Genomic DNA, 15440 nt, shown 5'->3' with positions numbered 1-15440 from the left:
CACCACATAATGGCTGTGCTTAGAACACACTGTTTCCTAAGTATCCTATTTTCACTCCACAGTATGTATTTTTTTAGCTGATTCTTGTTTACTCTGCTTGTTAATAACATAGAAAGACATGATTCTATTTTGCCATCGTAAGAAAGAGGATGCTAGCAGTACATACTACGAACCCTTGTGACAGGTGTGATTTGTGATGTAAGGATACAAGAGAAAAAAAATGCTTGACTTTGAAGTTTTTTTTTTTGTCTTTTTTGTCTGATATGCAATGAATTTACATGTATGCTCTGTTGCCATGATATGATGAACAGACAATGCCTCGGCTATGGACATCGCTTTCTGTGTTTGAGACACCGTGTTGGATGATAGCCAAAGATTAGTGGTTCATTTCCAAGCTTCTTTTTTGGGCAAGATACCGAATCCTCATCAGTGTGGCACTCGGTTGCTTTGGATAAATACTTCTGCAAAAATCCAAGAGAACATCTGTGCCAATTTTGAAGAGATTCCCTAAAGCTATTCACAAAACCAACTTCATGAGAAGGAAACTGATGGCAAAAAGTTCCTCAGGCCACAGCTGTCAGCACCAGGTATGAACATTTAATCCACATCTTATTGTGTCGACGACGACTGATGACATTGTCACTAACAACCAATTGTAATTCATTTTTTTTAAACGATTCTAAAAAAGGATTTCAACAGTGAAAGAGAACCCTTGTGATGCAATACACCTCTAAACTGGGGGAAGAAATCAGACTGGTAAGCCACGCCAGTGCCAACACTTCAAAAACAGCTTTATTAGTCTAAAATAATAATAATAGTTGCCAAATATTTCAAATGTTAAGCTTTATTAAACATGAAGGTGGAATATTTGCTGTCAAACATAATTTCCTCTTTAACCTGTACATGTACATTTAAATGTGTGCCTGTTAAATAATAAAAGGGTCACATGTCCAAGTGAAACATATTGGGACGTGTGGCCAATAATTACTTAATACAGTTACTCATTTAATGCATCTGACTAAAGAAAACTCTAGTCCTGCTGTCATGAAACAAGACAGTGCAACATGAAATCTATCAGGTTTCCCATCAGGGCTGTCACATTTCCTCTCATAGGACTGTGCAACTGACTGGGGACACAGAGTGCATACATTACCACATAGCTGTCCCATTCTTACCCAAGTGTGTGTTTATTCTAGTATGCTTGTTGCTTACAGGATATTTTAGATTCCATTGTAGTTCTTCTCCCTCTCCATGGAAATTCCATGGTTTTCCTTCACCCCATCATGGCCATTTCTTCAGCCATGATATAATTACCTGCTCTATCTCTCATGTGACTTACACAAACAGTAACATTTCTCGAAGTGTATGCCACCAAAACAAAAACCCATCATCAAAATGCATGATCTACTGTTAAACCACAGTTATTGCTCGAAGTGGTCCCTGTATCCACCTAAATCTGAAGTGCAGAAAAAGGCCCCCTAGTGATTGACTGACAGTCAGCCTGTCCAGAAGGAGCGTTGCAAAGTGTGAAGAGGTCCAACAGTCCTGTCGACCTCATGGTACCCTTCTGTTAAAAAACATTTACGTGCACACAATAAAGAGACTAAGTTGCCATTGAGTTGTTCTAATAATCTTATTGTTAAAAATCAATCCAAATATTTAATAGGTTGCATTTGTCTGTAAAGGGCTCAGCAACCTGTATCTGGTTGAGTTGTGTGTCCACGGTTCTTCTTTTTGCTCAGTTCCAAGCAGTCAAAGTCACAACACTCACACAGAGTACTGTCTCCCTCTGTGGCCCGCCAGCTGAATGACAGAGAAACATCCTCAAAACAGTCAGTTGTGAAACCCCATCTTTGAAAAATCAAATTAAATCCACTGTACAGCAGTGGCTGTTAAGCTGCTGAGACAAAAATGATTTAGACAAAATCATGATGGCTCAAAACGGAAATTTTTACAGTTTGGCAGCCGAACCTGAATGTGGGTCTGTGGAAGAAGCAGGCTTTATCAAGGTGGCTATGTGAGTTTTGTTTCAGGGTGGCCTTAAGATGGCAACTGATGAACATCTATGATAAGAGAGAAAACCAATAACAGGCATTTAATCTGGCATTCACATCAGCAAAATTCTAAGTTGATTCAAATTCTTACTTGAAACGCAGCTCAAGTATAAAAGCAGCTGCTCTCCAGATGTGTAGTTAAAGCGGAAGGCTTGAACACTGAAGCACAGTCTGGTATCTTGCTTTCTGGGTAGGAATCTAGATGAGGAACCTGGCAGTACACTGTGCAGAAGACATCTATAATGGAGGAGTTCACTTTAGGCATAATGTGTCCAACCTAGTTGGATAAATGCAGCAAACCAAATTAACTTAGCTGTAAGGATTCATTCAGCGGATGTGATGTACTACATAATACTCTTCCCACAGGAGTATTACTGCTTTGATTTTGTGTGTGTGTGTATTTTTTAATGGGAAGGAAACTGATCCATGCTTATCGATGAACTTGTAGCTTGGCAGTGATAGAGGGTCAGGATTCAGTGTAGCAACACAGTAGTCAACATAGAGAGTAAGGGGAAGGTGCAGTGGTACCTCCACACTCGCCTCCAAAAACACTGCCTCCCCCTGCTGATACACTGAGGAACTGCATAAAGAGGTACAACCATCTGTGGAGGAGCAAAGAGATTTTCATTTTCAGTCCCAGTTTCATATATTCCAGAATAAATAAACAAAGCTAGATACTTCTGTTTGAGGAATCTTCTTCTGATGCAGTCAAGACTATATAAGATTGTCATTTTTCCTGCCATGATACGAAGGGAGAAGTGAAGAAGGCCAAATGCACCAATGGTAGACATCACCGGAACCCAGGTCGGTTATAATGGTCCTCCTTTATCTTTCTGCTTTCTGTTCTCAAATATAAAAGAAACAGACAAAGTACAGTTGACTTTGCTGAAATAAGAAAAGGACACAGCAAGACACAATTAGAATCAGATGAGAATACATACACCAACCTTACCTCTCATAATAGCACTCAACAGGTATTACAGTAGTCACCCCTCGGACTATCACACTGCCAACAGATTGACAGCAGGAAACACAAGCAGCTGGTTGGAGTACACAAATCACTCACCGTGAACCTGGAGAGTAGGAATTGTAAACAGATTTATTTTGTCAAATTTAGCATTATAATCCTCAGATTTGCTGCATTTTGTCATATTTTGGTCTTACAATTGTACAACAAAGTCCTGTTTTCCTTCTTTGTGACTGTCTTACAAGTGATGCATTTTTAAATAAACTTCGTGTTGACATTGCAACTAGAATTCATTACTTAATCTTGCAGGATGGAGACCATCTCTGATGAGACTTCAGTGAACAGTAGATGGATCAACTGAAGGGTCAGATGCAGCTCTCGGGTCCTGTGTCATGTTATTTTTTAAGAACAGTACCCAGATGAAGACGTTTTTTTGGCTGGCCCCTTCTTCTCTCATCCCCCTCTTGTCCAGTTTCCTCAGATTATTTGTTTTTTTTTAAAGGACATACTGCACACCATGCTGAGATGTGCCACGTTTTAAGTTTTTTTTTTCCTTTAGGAATCACTATGTTGGCACAAAAATACTATTTTCTGTCTGTCAAACTGTGTTCTCTTTGGCATTTTTCAAGGAAGAGCGCTGAGGAAATTGGAAAAAGAAACATTCCACACAGTATTGTAGCAGAGAGGATACCACTGTTAAGTAGGCAGTAGTGTAGAGTCAAGCTTTCTTCGTGGGAATTTTCTTTGTGAAATACATCTCTGGGAAGTCCAACACCCAAAGCAAATACTGTGTGTGCAGCATAAACCATTAATAACAAATATATGGATCTTCTTCATTAAAGTAGTAATAGTAGTAGTAATAAGACTAAACTACTTAATACTACTACAAGCTTCCCTCTACTCATTTAGATCTTATTCTGTCAAATTCTTACTCTGAACACAAGAAACAAAATCAGTATAAGTCTCATTTGTCCATACACTGGATGACCAACTCATTTTCAGATGGTCTGTCTGGTCTGCATGAGGTCGTCTGCGTTGAGTTGACTGCAAGTCGAAAAAACTCGGGTTTGAACGGAATGCGTCTCTTGTGAAAAAAACTGTCGCTCCACCGTTATTCTCACTTTATTTTCTCCGCACTGTATGTCGAGTCCTTCGCTCTCCAGACTCTCCGAAAAAAAAAATCGAAAATACAACCACGAAACATTTGAAAGCATTCGAATATTTTTTTTTTAATCTGGCCATTGTTGAGGAATGCCCTGGACACAGACATGCAAGCTTCAAAGACTGTCAACAAATGTATTTGGAAGTGCTGATTTGCAGTACATTCACGAAGGGAAAATACGTATACCCCGATAAAGTTGAATTTTTTTAAATAAACTTCAACAATACATTTATTGTTGAAGTTTTCTTTAAAATGGCTTGTTACCAAATTACCAAAATACCGAAACCGATGGAATGTGATGTTAGTAACTATGAAATTGAGAGGGGGAAAAACTCCTGAAGGCATCACCGGTGGTGGGAACCAACGTAATTGCTCAGGCGGAACTAAAGAACGTTGCATATGCACTCAGAGGAGCGTTATTCTAGTTACACGGTGTGACTGTTGAGTGGTCTGTTGAGTGTTGAGTAATCCATGTTAGGACATCTGGCGAGTTTTTGAGGTAACAGCTTGCTAAAAGTGGAGTATGTGCTTTGGAGAAACAGATTTTTAGTAATGTACGGAAAGGCAGCCGCGGCATCTGAGGCGAAGATTGACTGGGATGGACGTGAAGGAGATGAGGGGGAGATTATGCAGAAGATCAAAACCATATCAAATGTGCACACTGGTCTTCCTAAACCACTTATAGATCCCGTGAAATGCTGTACGATTAAAGGAGATTATCTCTACTTCCATTATGGCTGTGATGGACAAGATGACAGAGGCTGGGGATGTGGCTACCGTACCATTCAAACCATGGCTTCCTGGCTTTGCTATAACTGGTGTCAACAAAAGCACCAGAACAGGCCTGCACCCAGCCTCCCAGAAATTCAGCAAGCCTTAGTTTGTATGGGGGACAAAGCAGGCTCTTTCTCAGGCTCCAGGGAATGGGTGGGAACATTTGAAGCCTCCCTGGTACTGGACTATTTCTATGATGTTCCCTGTAAGTTGGTGCACGTTAGAGGTGGAGGGACTGAGCTGGAGCATGTTGCTGTAGAAGAGCTCCATCAGCACTTTGAGAGGCACGGATCTCCTGTCATGATGGGAGGAGACAGGGACAACTCCTCAAAGGGGATATTAGGGGTGTGTACTGGAGACCAGGGGAGCCACTTACTAGTTGTTGACCCTCACTACTATGGGTGTCAGCTACAGAGAACGGAGCTGCAGAGACGAGGGTGGGTGGCGTGGAAACCGGTATCATCTCTGGATCAGTCCTCATTTTATAATCTGTGTATGCCTCAGACTGCCAAAAAGTCAATATGACGATTGTTCCAAGTGTTTTTTTAAAACATTTTTTATTTAAATTAAAAAAAAAATTCCAGGACAAACAAACACTGTTTGACAATATTTAGTATTTACTAAATGTGTTCGACACTAGCTCTAGTGCCATCATGTGGTTAACGTTTGAAAATATCTGTGGGTTTGTCATTTTCTCCATTAAAATCCTGCTGACACACAAATCTACTTGTTAAATACTTCCCTCCATGCTATCAAAACTCTCACTATGATTGAGATATGTAACTGAAGTTCGGTTATCAGAATTCCTGCATTAGGATTTGAACTTGAAATGATCCATAAGAGCAGTTGTTGCACATACTGTCAGTCAGTTGAATAGGACTTCAGTGAATTAATTCACAGCAGGCATTTAAATGTAGAGTACTTGCATTTCTAATATATTCATCCAACATTGTTTTTATTAGAAACTTGTCATTTATTTTCCTTATTATTATTGTAATTTATTTGTTCTTTTCAATCAAAAGAAAGCAATTTGTTAACTTTGTGTTCTCAAACGTGAGAACCTCTCTTTGTCTTTATTTTGGCATTTAATTTTAATTATAATAAAAATTTCAACTTGTATTTACCTAATAATTTTCTGGATCTCTTTCTGGGATATTGTAAAAAAAACATACTAAATACTACATATTTAGTATACTACATAAAAAACAAATACTTGCGCTACTATTTGTGTTTTACATACTTTATGATTCATCAGTAAAATAATTCACTCAAAGAAAGATTCAGTGCAAGCTCAGACACGCATCTCCCATTTTATTCCTCATATGCGTTACAATTTGACAAAAGCTTTAGTTTAATATATATTTTTTGAGCTTCATCCACCTCAAACTTTTTCACAATGAACTGTAACATATCTAACACATCTTAAACTTGAATTATAACAGATCACATTTAATCTTAGCTATCTGGCACACAGTCATTATAGAAAATCTGGAAGTTTTTATCCACATCCATCCTCCCTTTCAGGAATTTCTCCAGGTTCTTTAGGGGAACTTCCACCATGTGGTTGTTGACACGATCATTCAGCCCATAAGCTGCAAACACAGGGAACTTGTAGCGCACAAAGTATGGCGCATTTTGGTCAAACTCTGTGCAGCAGTAGGCTGACCACATGTACTCTGGAACAGCTACACGGTCCAGGTTGTTGCGGCGGATTGTGTGTCCAGAAGTAGTGACCCCTGTGACCACAAAGGCTTTGCCACGGCAGTAATTGTTGAGGCGTTTGCGGATGATATCCTGGTGTTCGGCCCAGGGACCCAAGTTGAACTCCCTAATCTGAGGTACCACATTGGTCAAGCTGTAGGTGGACGCTTTGTCTAAGGGGTCAGCCTGATGCTCGTCGGGATTTAGTTGGCCGCGTTCATACTGAACCACGTCAGCGTAGTCTTCTAGGACTGCCTGGGTGTCCTCAAAGTTCATATGCATGTTTGAAGATTGGGGAAATGGCTCCATGTTGCTGCTACTCTTTTCAGAGGCTAGCTATAAAGGAAAAGGATAAGATGAGTATTGCTGAAGCAGTTTTACATTAAAAAACTATTTTGTGATGTAAATTTGCATATATGTTAATGGGAAGACTATCTCAATGAAGTTCCATCTTATAGCCAATAAAACAGCTTATCTCAAGCTGGCTTGGTTGCCCTTACCAACAGTAGCTGTTCCTGCTCTCTAAAATGGTTAAGTATTGCAGATGCTATTGATTTTTGATTACCGTCTTCCCAAAAAGAATGAAATTCTTCATCAGTACAATTTGAGTACAAATTTCAGTACAAATTTACTGTGGTGCTGTATGAAAGACATGATTTAAAGTATCCACAAGAACAGACAAAACAGACCACTCTGACAGTTAACACTTAACAGTCAGACTAAAGAGAGATTGAAATATTACTGCATTAGCAATTTGTCTTCAGACAAGCTTAACCTCACCTGAGGCTCAAACATCCAGGGAAAATCGACCTTCTTCTCACCGTCTGACTTCTTGAATGTGTACGCAGAGTAGATGGGAATGCGTTTGTGGGGATCATACAGTGTAACGTAGCGGGGTTTATCCTCATACCTCTGGCACACCTTCTTAAAGGAGTTGCTGAAGTAGCCTCGTGGTGGAGTGCCCATATACAAGTAGTCCTTGCAGCGCTCCACATGGTTAAAATCCCCCACTACTCCTGCCTGGATCCCCTGTATCAGCACGCAGGTCAGCACAGTTGTAACAGCTGCCAGGTTTACAACATGGTTTGCAGATGTAAGTACCATTACTGCAGCTCTGAGTTGCTCAACGTTTGTGTCCTTTGAGCCCTTACTACTGCTGCTTTTACTCCACTACTAACAGGTGCAGCCTCTATCTCAGCTCTATCACACTCAACATTTCCCTTCTTGCCTCATCTGTACTTCAAACAAACTGGTCTCCCTCTGTAAAGTCCTTTCCATATATTCAAATAGTTACAAGTGTTGTAGCAGTAGTTCAGAAGCAGTGAATGTTATCAGTCACTGAGAGCATTTTATGATGTGCCTTTTTCACAGTGCCGACGGGTCGTAGTAAGAAAAGCACAGATGTATTAATGATGGCTGTAATCCAATTAGTGGAGGTCCTGCTGATGAGCATTTGGGTCAATTGTCATGGCTCACTAAGATAGAACTGTCAGTAATACTTATTTCTACTATGCAGAGCAAAAATATGGTGCTAACTTGATCAAAAAGATCTTTAATACACAATGTGCACAAATGATGGTAATGATAATAGTGTAGACCTTTTTGCATTTAGTTTTGCTCTGCTGTTTTATATTCAAACAACTCAAGTCATTGTTATCAGGAGGAAAGAGGCAAAGTCATATCCCATCAACCCCACAGACGCTGCTCATTTCTACATGTGATATTATCAATTTTTTTAATCTCTCTCTTCTTGTACTTGTATTATAGACCATAAAAAGCAAATTTAGAAAAACAAGTGTCAATGCTAGTATTGTAACATAACCTTTTTTTTTCTCAAATAGGCCTGTAGAAACATGATAGTTATGTATGTAGAGTGTTGAGGCCACAACAGTGTTTTCTTTGTATAAGCAAATACTGTTTTGAGTTATTAAATAAAAAAAAAATTCATTTTGAATGAGACAAAAGTTTCAAAGACAGTTTCATGCACAAGTTTATTTCTGCAAAATAGTTGAATATGGTGCATTTTTCTACAATGACACTAGACGGCTCCATGTACAGAGGACATCGCTGTGGTATGGGTTCAGATTTTAAGCAGGTACTGATATTTACAACATCTGATATTTTTAGGGGTCATGATATAAAATTGTGACATAATCCAGTAGTCTTTATAACTTTATGTTCTTCTCTGGTTGAAGCTATGCACAGCAGACATTCAGGAAATGAACAGCTGTAACTGATATATTAAAAACAGCTGCATTCCATTTAGGTCAGTCAGTTTTACTGCCTTTGTATCATGGATGTTGGCTTAACTGATTGGCTTAAATTGCTGTTCTCCCTTTGCACAAGTTGGCAGACAAGTGGGATCTATGTCCAACCAGTCAACAAGCTGTGCAAAAATTAAATAGTAGGAAAGGATTGTGCCTCAATTTCTACCTTTTTTTTCTTTACTTAACAATTTGCTGTACATTTCATGAATAAAATGTTATCATGGTTCACTTGAACACTTGAATAAAATAAAGCCATTGTTAATGATATCAGTAACAGTTTTGTTTTTCTTTGGAAAAACATCAAAACATTTTCTCATTTAGTTTTACTGGATCCTGGTGGGATACAATCCCCATCAAAGATCTGAAAGTTCTGGTTTACAAATGTTGTCTTCTTGAGGAACTCCTTCAGCGTCTGGACGGAGATTTCCAGCACGTCGTTGTTCTCCTCGTCATTTAGGCCATAGTGTGCAAAAGATGGGAACTTATAGCGTTCATTGTAGGGTGCGTTGTGGTCGTAATCAATACAGCAGTAAGCTGACCACAAATAGGTTGGAACTGAGATGCGGTTCATGTTTTCACGGCGGATCATCTTCCCAGAGGTGGTGACACCAGTCACAATGTAAGCTGTTCCGTGGCAGTAGTTGTTAAGTCGTTTGCGGATGATGTGCACCTGTTTGTTCCAGACTCCGTAGTTGAAATCGGGCACCATGGGAACCACATTGGTGAGGGTGTAGGTGGAGGCCTTGTCATCAGGGTCGTCCTGATGCTCGTCAGGGTTCAGGGTACCGCGCTCATAATGGATGGCATTCATATAATCGTCCAGAACTGCTTGAGCGTCTTCAAAATTCTTGTGCATGTAACCTCGAGGAAAGGGTTGCATCTCACCTGTATCAAAAGAAGTGGATAGCTATGCAAAGACAAAGACCAGAGACAAAGAAAATTACTGAATTTGATTACATATCTGCATAAAATAAAACAATGCAAATGAGACGTTTTAGAATTTTAAAAATGACGGCTCTTGTGATGTGCTCATATTCAGAGCCTTTGCTTTCTGTGTCAGTTTTCAAGTTTCCTTTACCTGAGGCTCATACATCCAGGGTATATCCACACATTTCTCCCCATCCGAGCGTTTAAAGGTGTATGCAGAGTAGATGGGTATATGATCCACACTGTTGTACAGAGTCACGTAGCGTGGCTTCTTGTTGTAAAGTTGACAGATGTACTGGACAGAGTGGTGTTCCAGTCCTGTCGGTGGTGTTCCCATGTAGAGGAACGGTCTGCACTCTGGAGACGGCTCTTTTTCAACTCTCCCTCTCACTGCTGTTGATAATATGTTGACAAGCAGGAAACCCATATGTATCCAAAATGCCATAGCCAGTACAGGTCTGATGTCTTACTGACGCGGAGGTAAAGCTGCTAAAGGTCTGGCACGTCAGATGAGATCTTATACACTTGGTTGAATGTGCCTTATGGAGCTTGGTGAAACTGCTAACATGTGTTTTACACCCTGTTCTCTGTTATCAGGGTTCAGTATGCAAAGCAATGGACTTCTTCCAGATCCACCCATAGTAAGAGGAACAGGAACACTAAAAAGCCAGTGACAAATGCATCAGCGTGTCTCATACTAGTGGGGAAGAAGGATAGATTCCTAAATCCGATAGATAAAATAATTCCCTACACTTATGAACTTTTGAGGGCTTACAAAGGCTACTGTGTTGAATAACAACATCATTCAAACATTTAATTCATTATGAATGGGCTAAAGCTTTCTTGGAACCTACAGTACATTCAACATGTAGTACTGATATCATCGAACAATGCAGGAATATAACTGTATTTGAAACTACTCTGAAGGGGCTGTCTTATTGAGGCAATGAAACGTGTACAATTGGAACTTTTGAATTAGTAAAGTTTACAGGAGTCAAAGATGGGCAGGCATTTGGTAGACTAGATATTTAGATGACTAAGTCTCTGACTGGATAGTACTGGTTTCGTTCTTTGCATGGGTGGGTTAGGTGTAGGCATGATGATTAGTGATAGCTAACAAGACTATGGTCTAACTATGGTCACAGGCCCATAGACTTCCAGAAGAAAGAATAATTGTCCAATAGTGGATAGACTAAGGAATAAGTTAACTCTAAACACAAAATTATATTTTACCATATACTGTGTGACAGCAAAATCTGGGCCTCTTCTGTGACTACAGTTTTTCATTTATTATTTTATAATGCTTACTCCTTAAAGTCAAGAGCATACTAAATGTGGCAGAGTAGTCTTACATGTCACTGTTTATAACAGGCAGGTTGGAGAAAACCTTGGCAGTAATCTTGGCTTTTATTTGCTATGTTAAATTTGTACACATCAAAATAACCCTTAAGATCCCACTAATGATATGTGGTAATTACCACACAGGAAATATTTACTGATGTGGCATTAGATATACTTTGGGAACGGGAAGTCGACTCTCCACAAATCACATGTTTTTCAACCCAGAGTGCATTCCACTCATTTATTTTCTATTCCCACTATATCCTATTCTTTCAAGGAACCTGCTGAGGCTGCTTGTCTCATAATACATGATTAAGACATATTTCATTGAATTGCACTTTCTATAACATATCCAAGTTGATTATATTAATTGCATATGAAGCAGGACTACTTTACAGTTTATTTTAGTTAGTCCCGATAATGCAATAATACATGCTTCCTCCATTACTTTGGCTGCAGTTTAACACTAGTCAAGTCGCTCCTCTTCATCTTCTTGAAGGTGTTTTCTGACATGCAGCTTTTGTAAAAAATGATCATATCACTATCTATGTCAGCCTGGCTCCTCAGGAAACTCTCCAGAGTCTTTAGTGGTACTTCCATCACACTATAGCCAGTCTTTTCATTCAGAGCATAGCCCCCATAACTAGGGAACATAAATCTCACTTCATACGGTGAGTTGCGGTCAAACCATGGGCAGCAATATGCCAGCCATAAATGTTTTGGGATTGTCAGGCGGTCCTGGTTGTTTCGCTGTATAGCGGCCCCTGAAGTAGTTACTCCAGTCACAATGAAAGATTTGCCATGGCAGAAATTATTCAGGCGTCTGCGGATAACGTCCAAGTAGGGATTCCAAGAGGTATCGAGGAAATCTGTGATTAGTGGAACAACGTTGGTCAGAGTGTAGGTGGAGGATTTGTCATCAGGTTCTGCTTGGTGCTGGTCAGCATTCAGTGGGCCACGTCTGTATTCTACAGCATCTATGTAGTCTTCCAACACAACCTGGCTGTCCTCAATTAGTGGGGGGGTGTCTTGATCCAGGGGAAGCACCCTCATGTTACCACTCTCATCATCAGAAACCAGCTGAAAGTAAAAGATTAGAGACTCATTTATCACATTTTAATGCTTCTGGTAACTTTCTGAAGCTACAACTTATCATCTGCACAGTTGGGTCTTAATTGATCTTTTCTGTATGTATGATCATCGTATGGTTAAACGGCATGTTTGGGTTAGTGGACAACTGTGAGAAGGCACTCCCTCAAAAGGATAATTAGCATGCTTTAGCTGGCCACAGTTCAGTATGTTTAAGCTGGGAACTTTCATTCTTAGCCTGCTTGGGTCACTAGCGCACTGAAGTTAGCTAGATGAGCTGCAAGCTGTGTGGCCCACTTATGTCAGCTTTTGCAAGATTGTGTGTACATACATAGCTGGCACTTTTAGCAGCGTTACGACTGATTTGCCCCATGTGTTTTGTCTGGAAGGACAAGATACAGATTTAGTTTAGTTCAAACATCAGCACTCGGCCAGTGTACTTCGGCTGCCAACTGTGGCAGCCAAAGTAGGAGGAGGTCAGGCAGCAGTCATATTATACTTGGGCCAAATTATTTCGAATGGCCTTTTAGATGTAGTTAAATATACATCCAAACTGTTTGGGCTACCTGAGAAGCTGCACTAACTGTCTGTTTACTCCAGCTCTGGGTTTAGTTTACACACTAAGTTGTGATATCAGGCGTTTAGTCAAACTTTTGGCAAGAAAATGTATTTTAATGTCAAATGACGATAAACGTGTATTAGGGGGCATATTTATGTGATAGCCTATCATGTCATGAGCCTCAAAAAACATTTGTCTTCTTTACTACAGTCAACATTTTAAATGTCCATTTCAAAGCATATCTGTTGCCACAAGCACTTCTTTCATATTTCATTTGAAGTTTTTTTCTGTTGAATCTGAGTAAAAAAGTGTTCTATATAAGTCCATTAAAGGTTGCCTGAATTGCCTACAAACATTCAGCTTTTCTTAAACTTTGTGACGATTAACAAATAAATCAAACACCATACTTGTCTCCCTACCTGAGGCTCATACATCCAGGGTGTGTCCACCCTCCTCTTCCCATCAGACTTCTTAAAAACATAGGCTGAGTAGAGGGGGAGATGGCGTCTGCTATCATACAACGTGGCATAACGTAGTTTGTCTGCAAATTTTTGGCAGATCCTCTTCAGGCTTGCCCCTCTGATCCCTGTAGGTGGTGTTTGCATGTAGAAAAAATGGCTACAATCCTTGAAGCTGTTCGACACAGTGGCACTCACCAGGTGGGACACCATCAGCAGAGAGTACAGCATGCAGGTGCAAAACAGATGCATCCTCACACTGCTGGAAACAACACCAAGGCTATCCCCCCCGCCCCCCTCATGAGGAATCTATACAGCAATAGTAAGAATTAAGAAATTCCATAATGAGGTCTGTTTTTGTCTGTTGTCCAGTATTTTGTGTTGCTTTGACTGGTCTGGTAAAGCGTGATGACAGCTGGCTGCAGACTAAGTATGCAAAGCGGCAGTGGCTCGGTGTGGATCTATTGGCTGGTTACTTATCTGGTCAGAGAATTTCTGTGCTGCCATGCATCTCTGCACAGGTGTCTGTGTTTATTCTCCAATATATCTCATTAATTATTTCTCTGTTCTCACTGTCAGGCAATAAACTATCAGAGGACACATCTACACAGCTTTCTAAATGTCTATACATTGTACACACTTCAGTCTGTCGTAGGTCTTACCTTGCTTTCATATTGCAGTAACCTATTGTGTTATATCGCTTACGTCAACATAAACTGTGTTAACAATGCATAAAGCAAAACAATCTTTGTCCACTGTTCTGTATCAACCTGGATTGATGACAATATGATGTGTTGTTTGACTTAGTTTGGAAAGAAGAACTTTTCTAAAGAAAAGTGTGTAGAAATAGAGGCTCCTTCTATTGTCTCTTAACATGTGGGCTTTCTGTCACTCTGCTGCTGATAAGAATGTTAAGTGTTTTTGAGGATGGTGAAAATGCAAGCATTCCTTCTCTCTCCTATGAGAATAGGTTTTGGGATAAGAGTAAGATCGGGAAGGTTGATGGGGAGACAGATGACAGTGATAACAGTTCTGAAAGAAGAAGAGTAAACAAACTGTATTAAACAAATGTACAGAACTTCCAATTTTTTCTCAATCATGTTCATGATTTTTGTGCAAAAGAATGAATTTCATTCTAAGGTTAGATCAGAAAATAAAGAAGGGTTTAAATGAGTCTTTAGTGGTGCCACCAAACCCTAATGGACTGCTTAACATCATGCAGAAATTCCTCTTAAATAATAATAATGTGTGTAATGCTTTATCTAAGAGACTGTTTTCTTTCTGCTTCAGTTAAAGTGTGAAGAAAAACCCTCCCCTCAATTTAAAGTTTGTTCAGTCTATTATGAGCCTTCCACCACAGTACAACAACAAGACTAAGCTCTGTCACATGGAGTTCCTGGCCGCCACTGGCACATATTAAATGCACAAAGTTGTTCTGAGTGGCAGAGTGAAGAACATCACTGCTGGACAAACGTGCAAGGAGATAATGGATGGCTTTTTTGAAGTGGAGAGAAACTGCCTCTGTGCTGAGGTGGTTACGGGAGAAATTGTCAAAAGTGCTCAAATAAAAGGTCAGACAGCATACTGCACAACTTTTACAAATATGAAACAGTAAAAACATCCAAACCTAAATAGTTTTAGCCATAAACAACTGACATTTTCTTTTCTGAGGCATTCAGAAACTCCCAGGATGTACAGTCCATGCATTTGTGTATCAGTCTACTGCACACATCAGCAGCAGCTGCTGCCCTTAGCAGTGAGCAAAGCCTGGCCCACTTCAGTGTCCCAGCCAAAGTTGCCAGTGGACTGTAGGATGATGTGTTCTCTGAAAGCGATGCCTTTGTGACAGTACTGACAAGCAACCAGACCTTCCAAACCAAAATCATTGACCATCAAGATCATTCAGCTTGAGGTGTGGGATGAAGATGATGCCTGGTATGACCAAGATAATGGCCCCTTAGGGTCTTGCACCAAGTCATTCAGAGCTGCGTCGGTCACTTCTACGTGTCTTCACAGCAACTTGTACTCCCATAAAAAAAAATCAAGAAAGCTTTTCTTAAACCAGTTTGTGCATAAGGAATAATAAGTATTTTTCCAATATAAACTTTGTCTCAAGTACAATGAGTGCCATGTATGGGAAT

At 40.0% G+C, this 15440-nt stretch overlaps 4 protein-coding genes and 1 pseudogene across 4 annotated transcripts; 1 reads left to right on the top strand and 4 right to left on the bottom strand.

The window, feature by feature from the left end:
• Positions 1-1405: 1405 nt before the first annotated feature.
• Positions 1406-4238, bottom strand: LOC140281672 (zona pellucida sperm-binding protein 3-like; annotated as a pseudogene).
• A 389-nt stretch (positions 4239-4627) lies between these two features.
• ufsp1 (UFM1-specific peptidase 1) lies at positions 4628-5934 on the top strand. Its single transcript, XM_072376290.1, has one exon. The coding sequence runs from the start codon at positions 4736-4738 to the stop codon at positions 5480-5482; it is 747 nt and encodes a 248-aa protein (XP_072232391.1). The 5' UTR covers positions 4628-4735; the 3' UTR covers positions 5483-5934.
• A 331-nt stretch (positions 5935-6265) lies between these two features.
• LOC140281872 (endonuclease domain-containing 1 protein-like) lies at positions 6266-7767 on the bottom strand. Its single transcript, XM_072376375.1, has 2 exons — positions 7439-7767; positions 6266-6994 (listed from the first exon to the last, which is right to left on the bottom strand). Exons 1-2 carry the CDS (start codon positions 7760-7762, stop codon positions 6413-6415), a joined length of 906 nt encoding a protein of 301 aa, XP_072232476.1. The 5' UTR covers positions 7763-7767; the 3' UTR covers positions 6266-6412.
• A 1305-nt stretch (positions 7768-9072) lies between these two features.
• LOC140281933 (endonuclease domain-containing 1 protein-like) lies at positions 9073-10328 on the bottom strand. Its single transcript, XM_072376447.1, has 2 exons — positions 10004-10328; positions 9073-9832 (listed from the first exon to the last, which is right to left on the bottom strand). Exons 1-2 carry the CDS (start codon positions 10295-10297, stop codon positions 9239-9241), a joined length of 888 nt encoding a protein of 295 aa, XP_072232548.1. The 5' UTR covers positions 10298-10328; the 3' UTR covers positions 9073-9238.
• Positions 10329-11610: 1282 nt separating this feature from the next.
• On the bottom strand, positions 11611-13807 carry LOC140282015 (endonuclease domain-containing 1 protein-like). The gene is made up of 2 exons (XM_072376550.1): positions 13261-13807; positions 11611-12273 (listed from the first exon to the last, which is right to left on the bottom strand). Exons 1-2 carry the CDS (start codon positions 13549-13551, stop codon positions 11638-11640), a joined length of 927 nt encoding a protein of 308 aa, XP_072232651.1. The 5' UTR covers positions 13552-13807; the 3' UTR covers positions 11611-11637.
• Between the last annotated feature and the right edge of the window lie 1633 nt (positions 13808-15440).

Source organism: Leuresthes tenuis, unplaced genomic scaffold, assembly GCF_036924035.1.
Source record: "Leuresthes tenuis unplaced genomic scaffold, fLeuTen1.0.hap1 SCAF_22, whole genome shotgun sequence".
Classification (NCBI taxonomy): domain Eukaryota; kingdom Metazoa; phylum Chordata; class Actinopteri; order Atheriniformes; family Atherinopsidae; genus Leuresthes; species Leuresthes tenuis.
This window is presented reverse-complemented; position numbering and strand designations above follow the sequence as displayed.

What these genes read in the sequence shown, in the direction of transcription:
- ufsp1 (XM_072376290.1), top strand. Translation starts at nt 4,736, where the DNA reads ATGTACGGAAAGGCAGCCGCGGCATCTGAGGCGAAGATTGACTGGGAT.
- LOC140281872 (XM_072376375.1), bottom strand. Translation starts at nt 7,762, where the DNA reads ATGGTACTTACATCTGCAAACCATGTTGTAAACCTGGCAGCTGTTACA. An exon ending in CCTGGATGTTTGAGCCTCAG is followed by an intron (nt 6,995 to 7,438) that starts GTGAGGTTAAGC and finishes TTTCCTTTATAG; the next exon opens with CTAGCCTCTGAAAAGAGTAG.
- LOC140281933 (XM_072376447.1), bottom strand. Translation starts at nt 10,297, where the DNA reads ATGGCATTTTGGATACATATGGGTTTCCTGCTTGTCAACATATTATCA. An exon ending in CCTGGATGTATGAGCCTCAG is followed by an intron (nt 9,833 to 10,003) that starts GTAAAGGAAACT and finishes GTCTTTGCATAG; the next exon opens with CTATCCACTTCTTTTGATAC.
- LOC140282015 (XM_072376550.1), bottom strand. Translation starts at nt 13,551, where the DNA reads ATGCATCTGTTTTGCACCTGCATGCTGTACTCTCTGCTGATGGTGTCC. An exon ending in CCTGGATGTATGAGCCTCAG is followed by an intron (nt 12,274 to 13,260) that starts GTAGGGAGACAA and finishes TTTTACTTTCAG; the next exon opens with CTGGTTTCTGATGATGAGAG.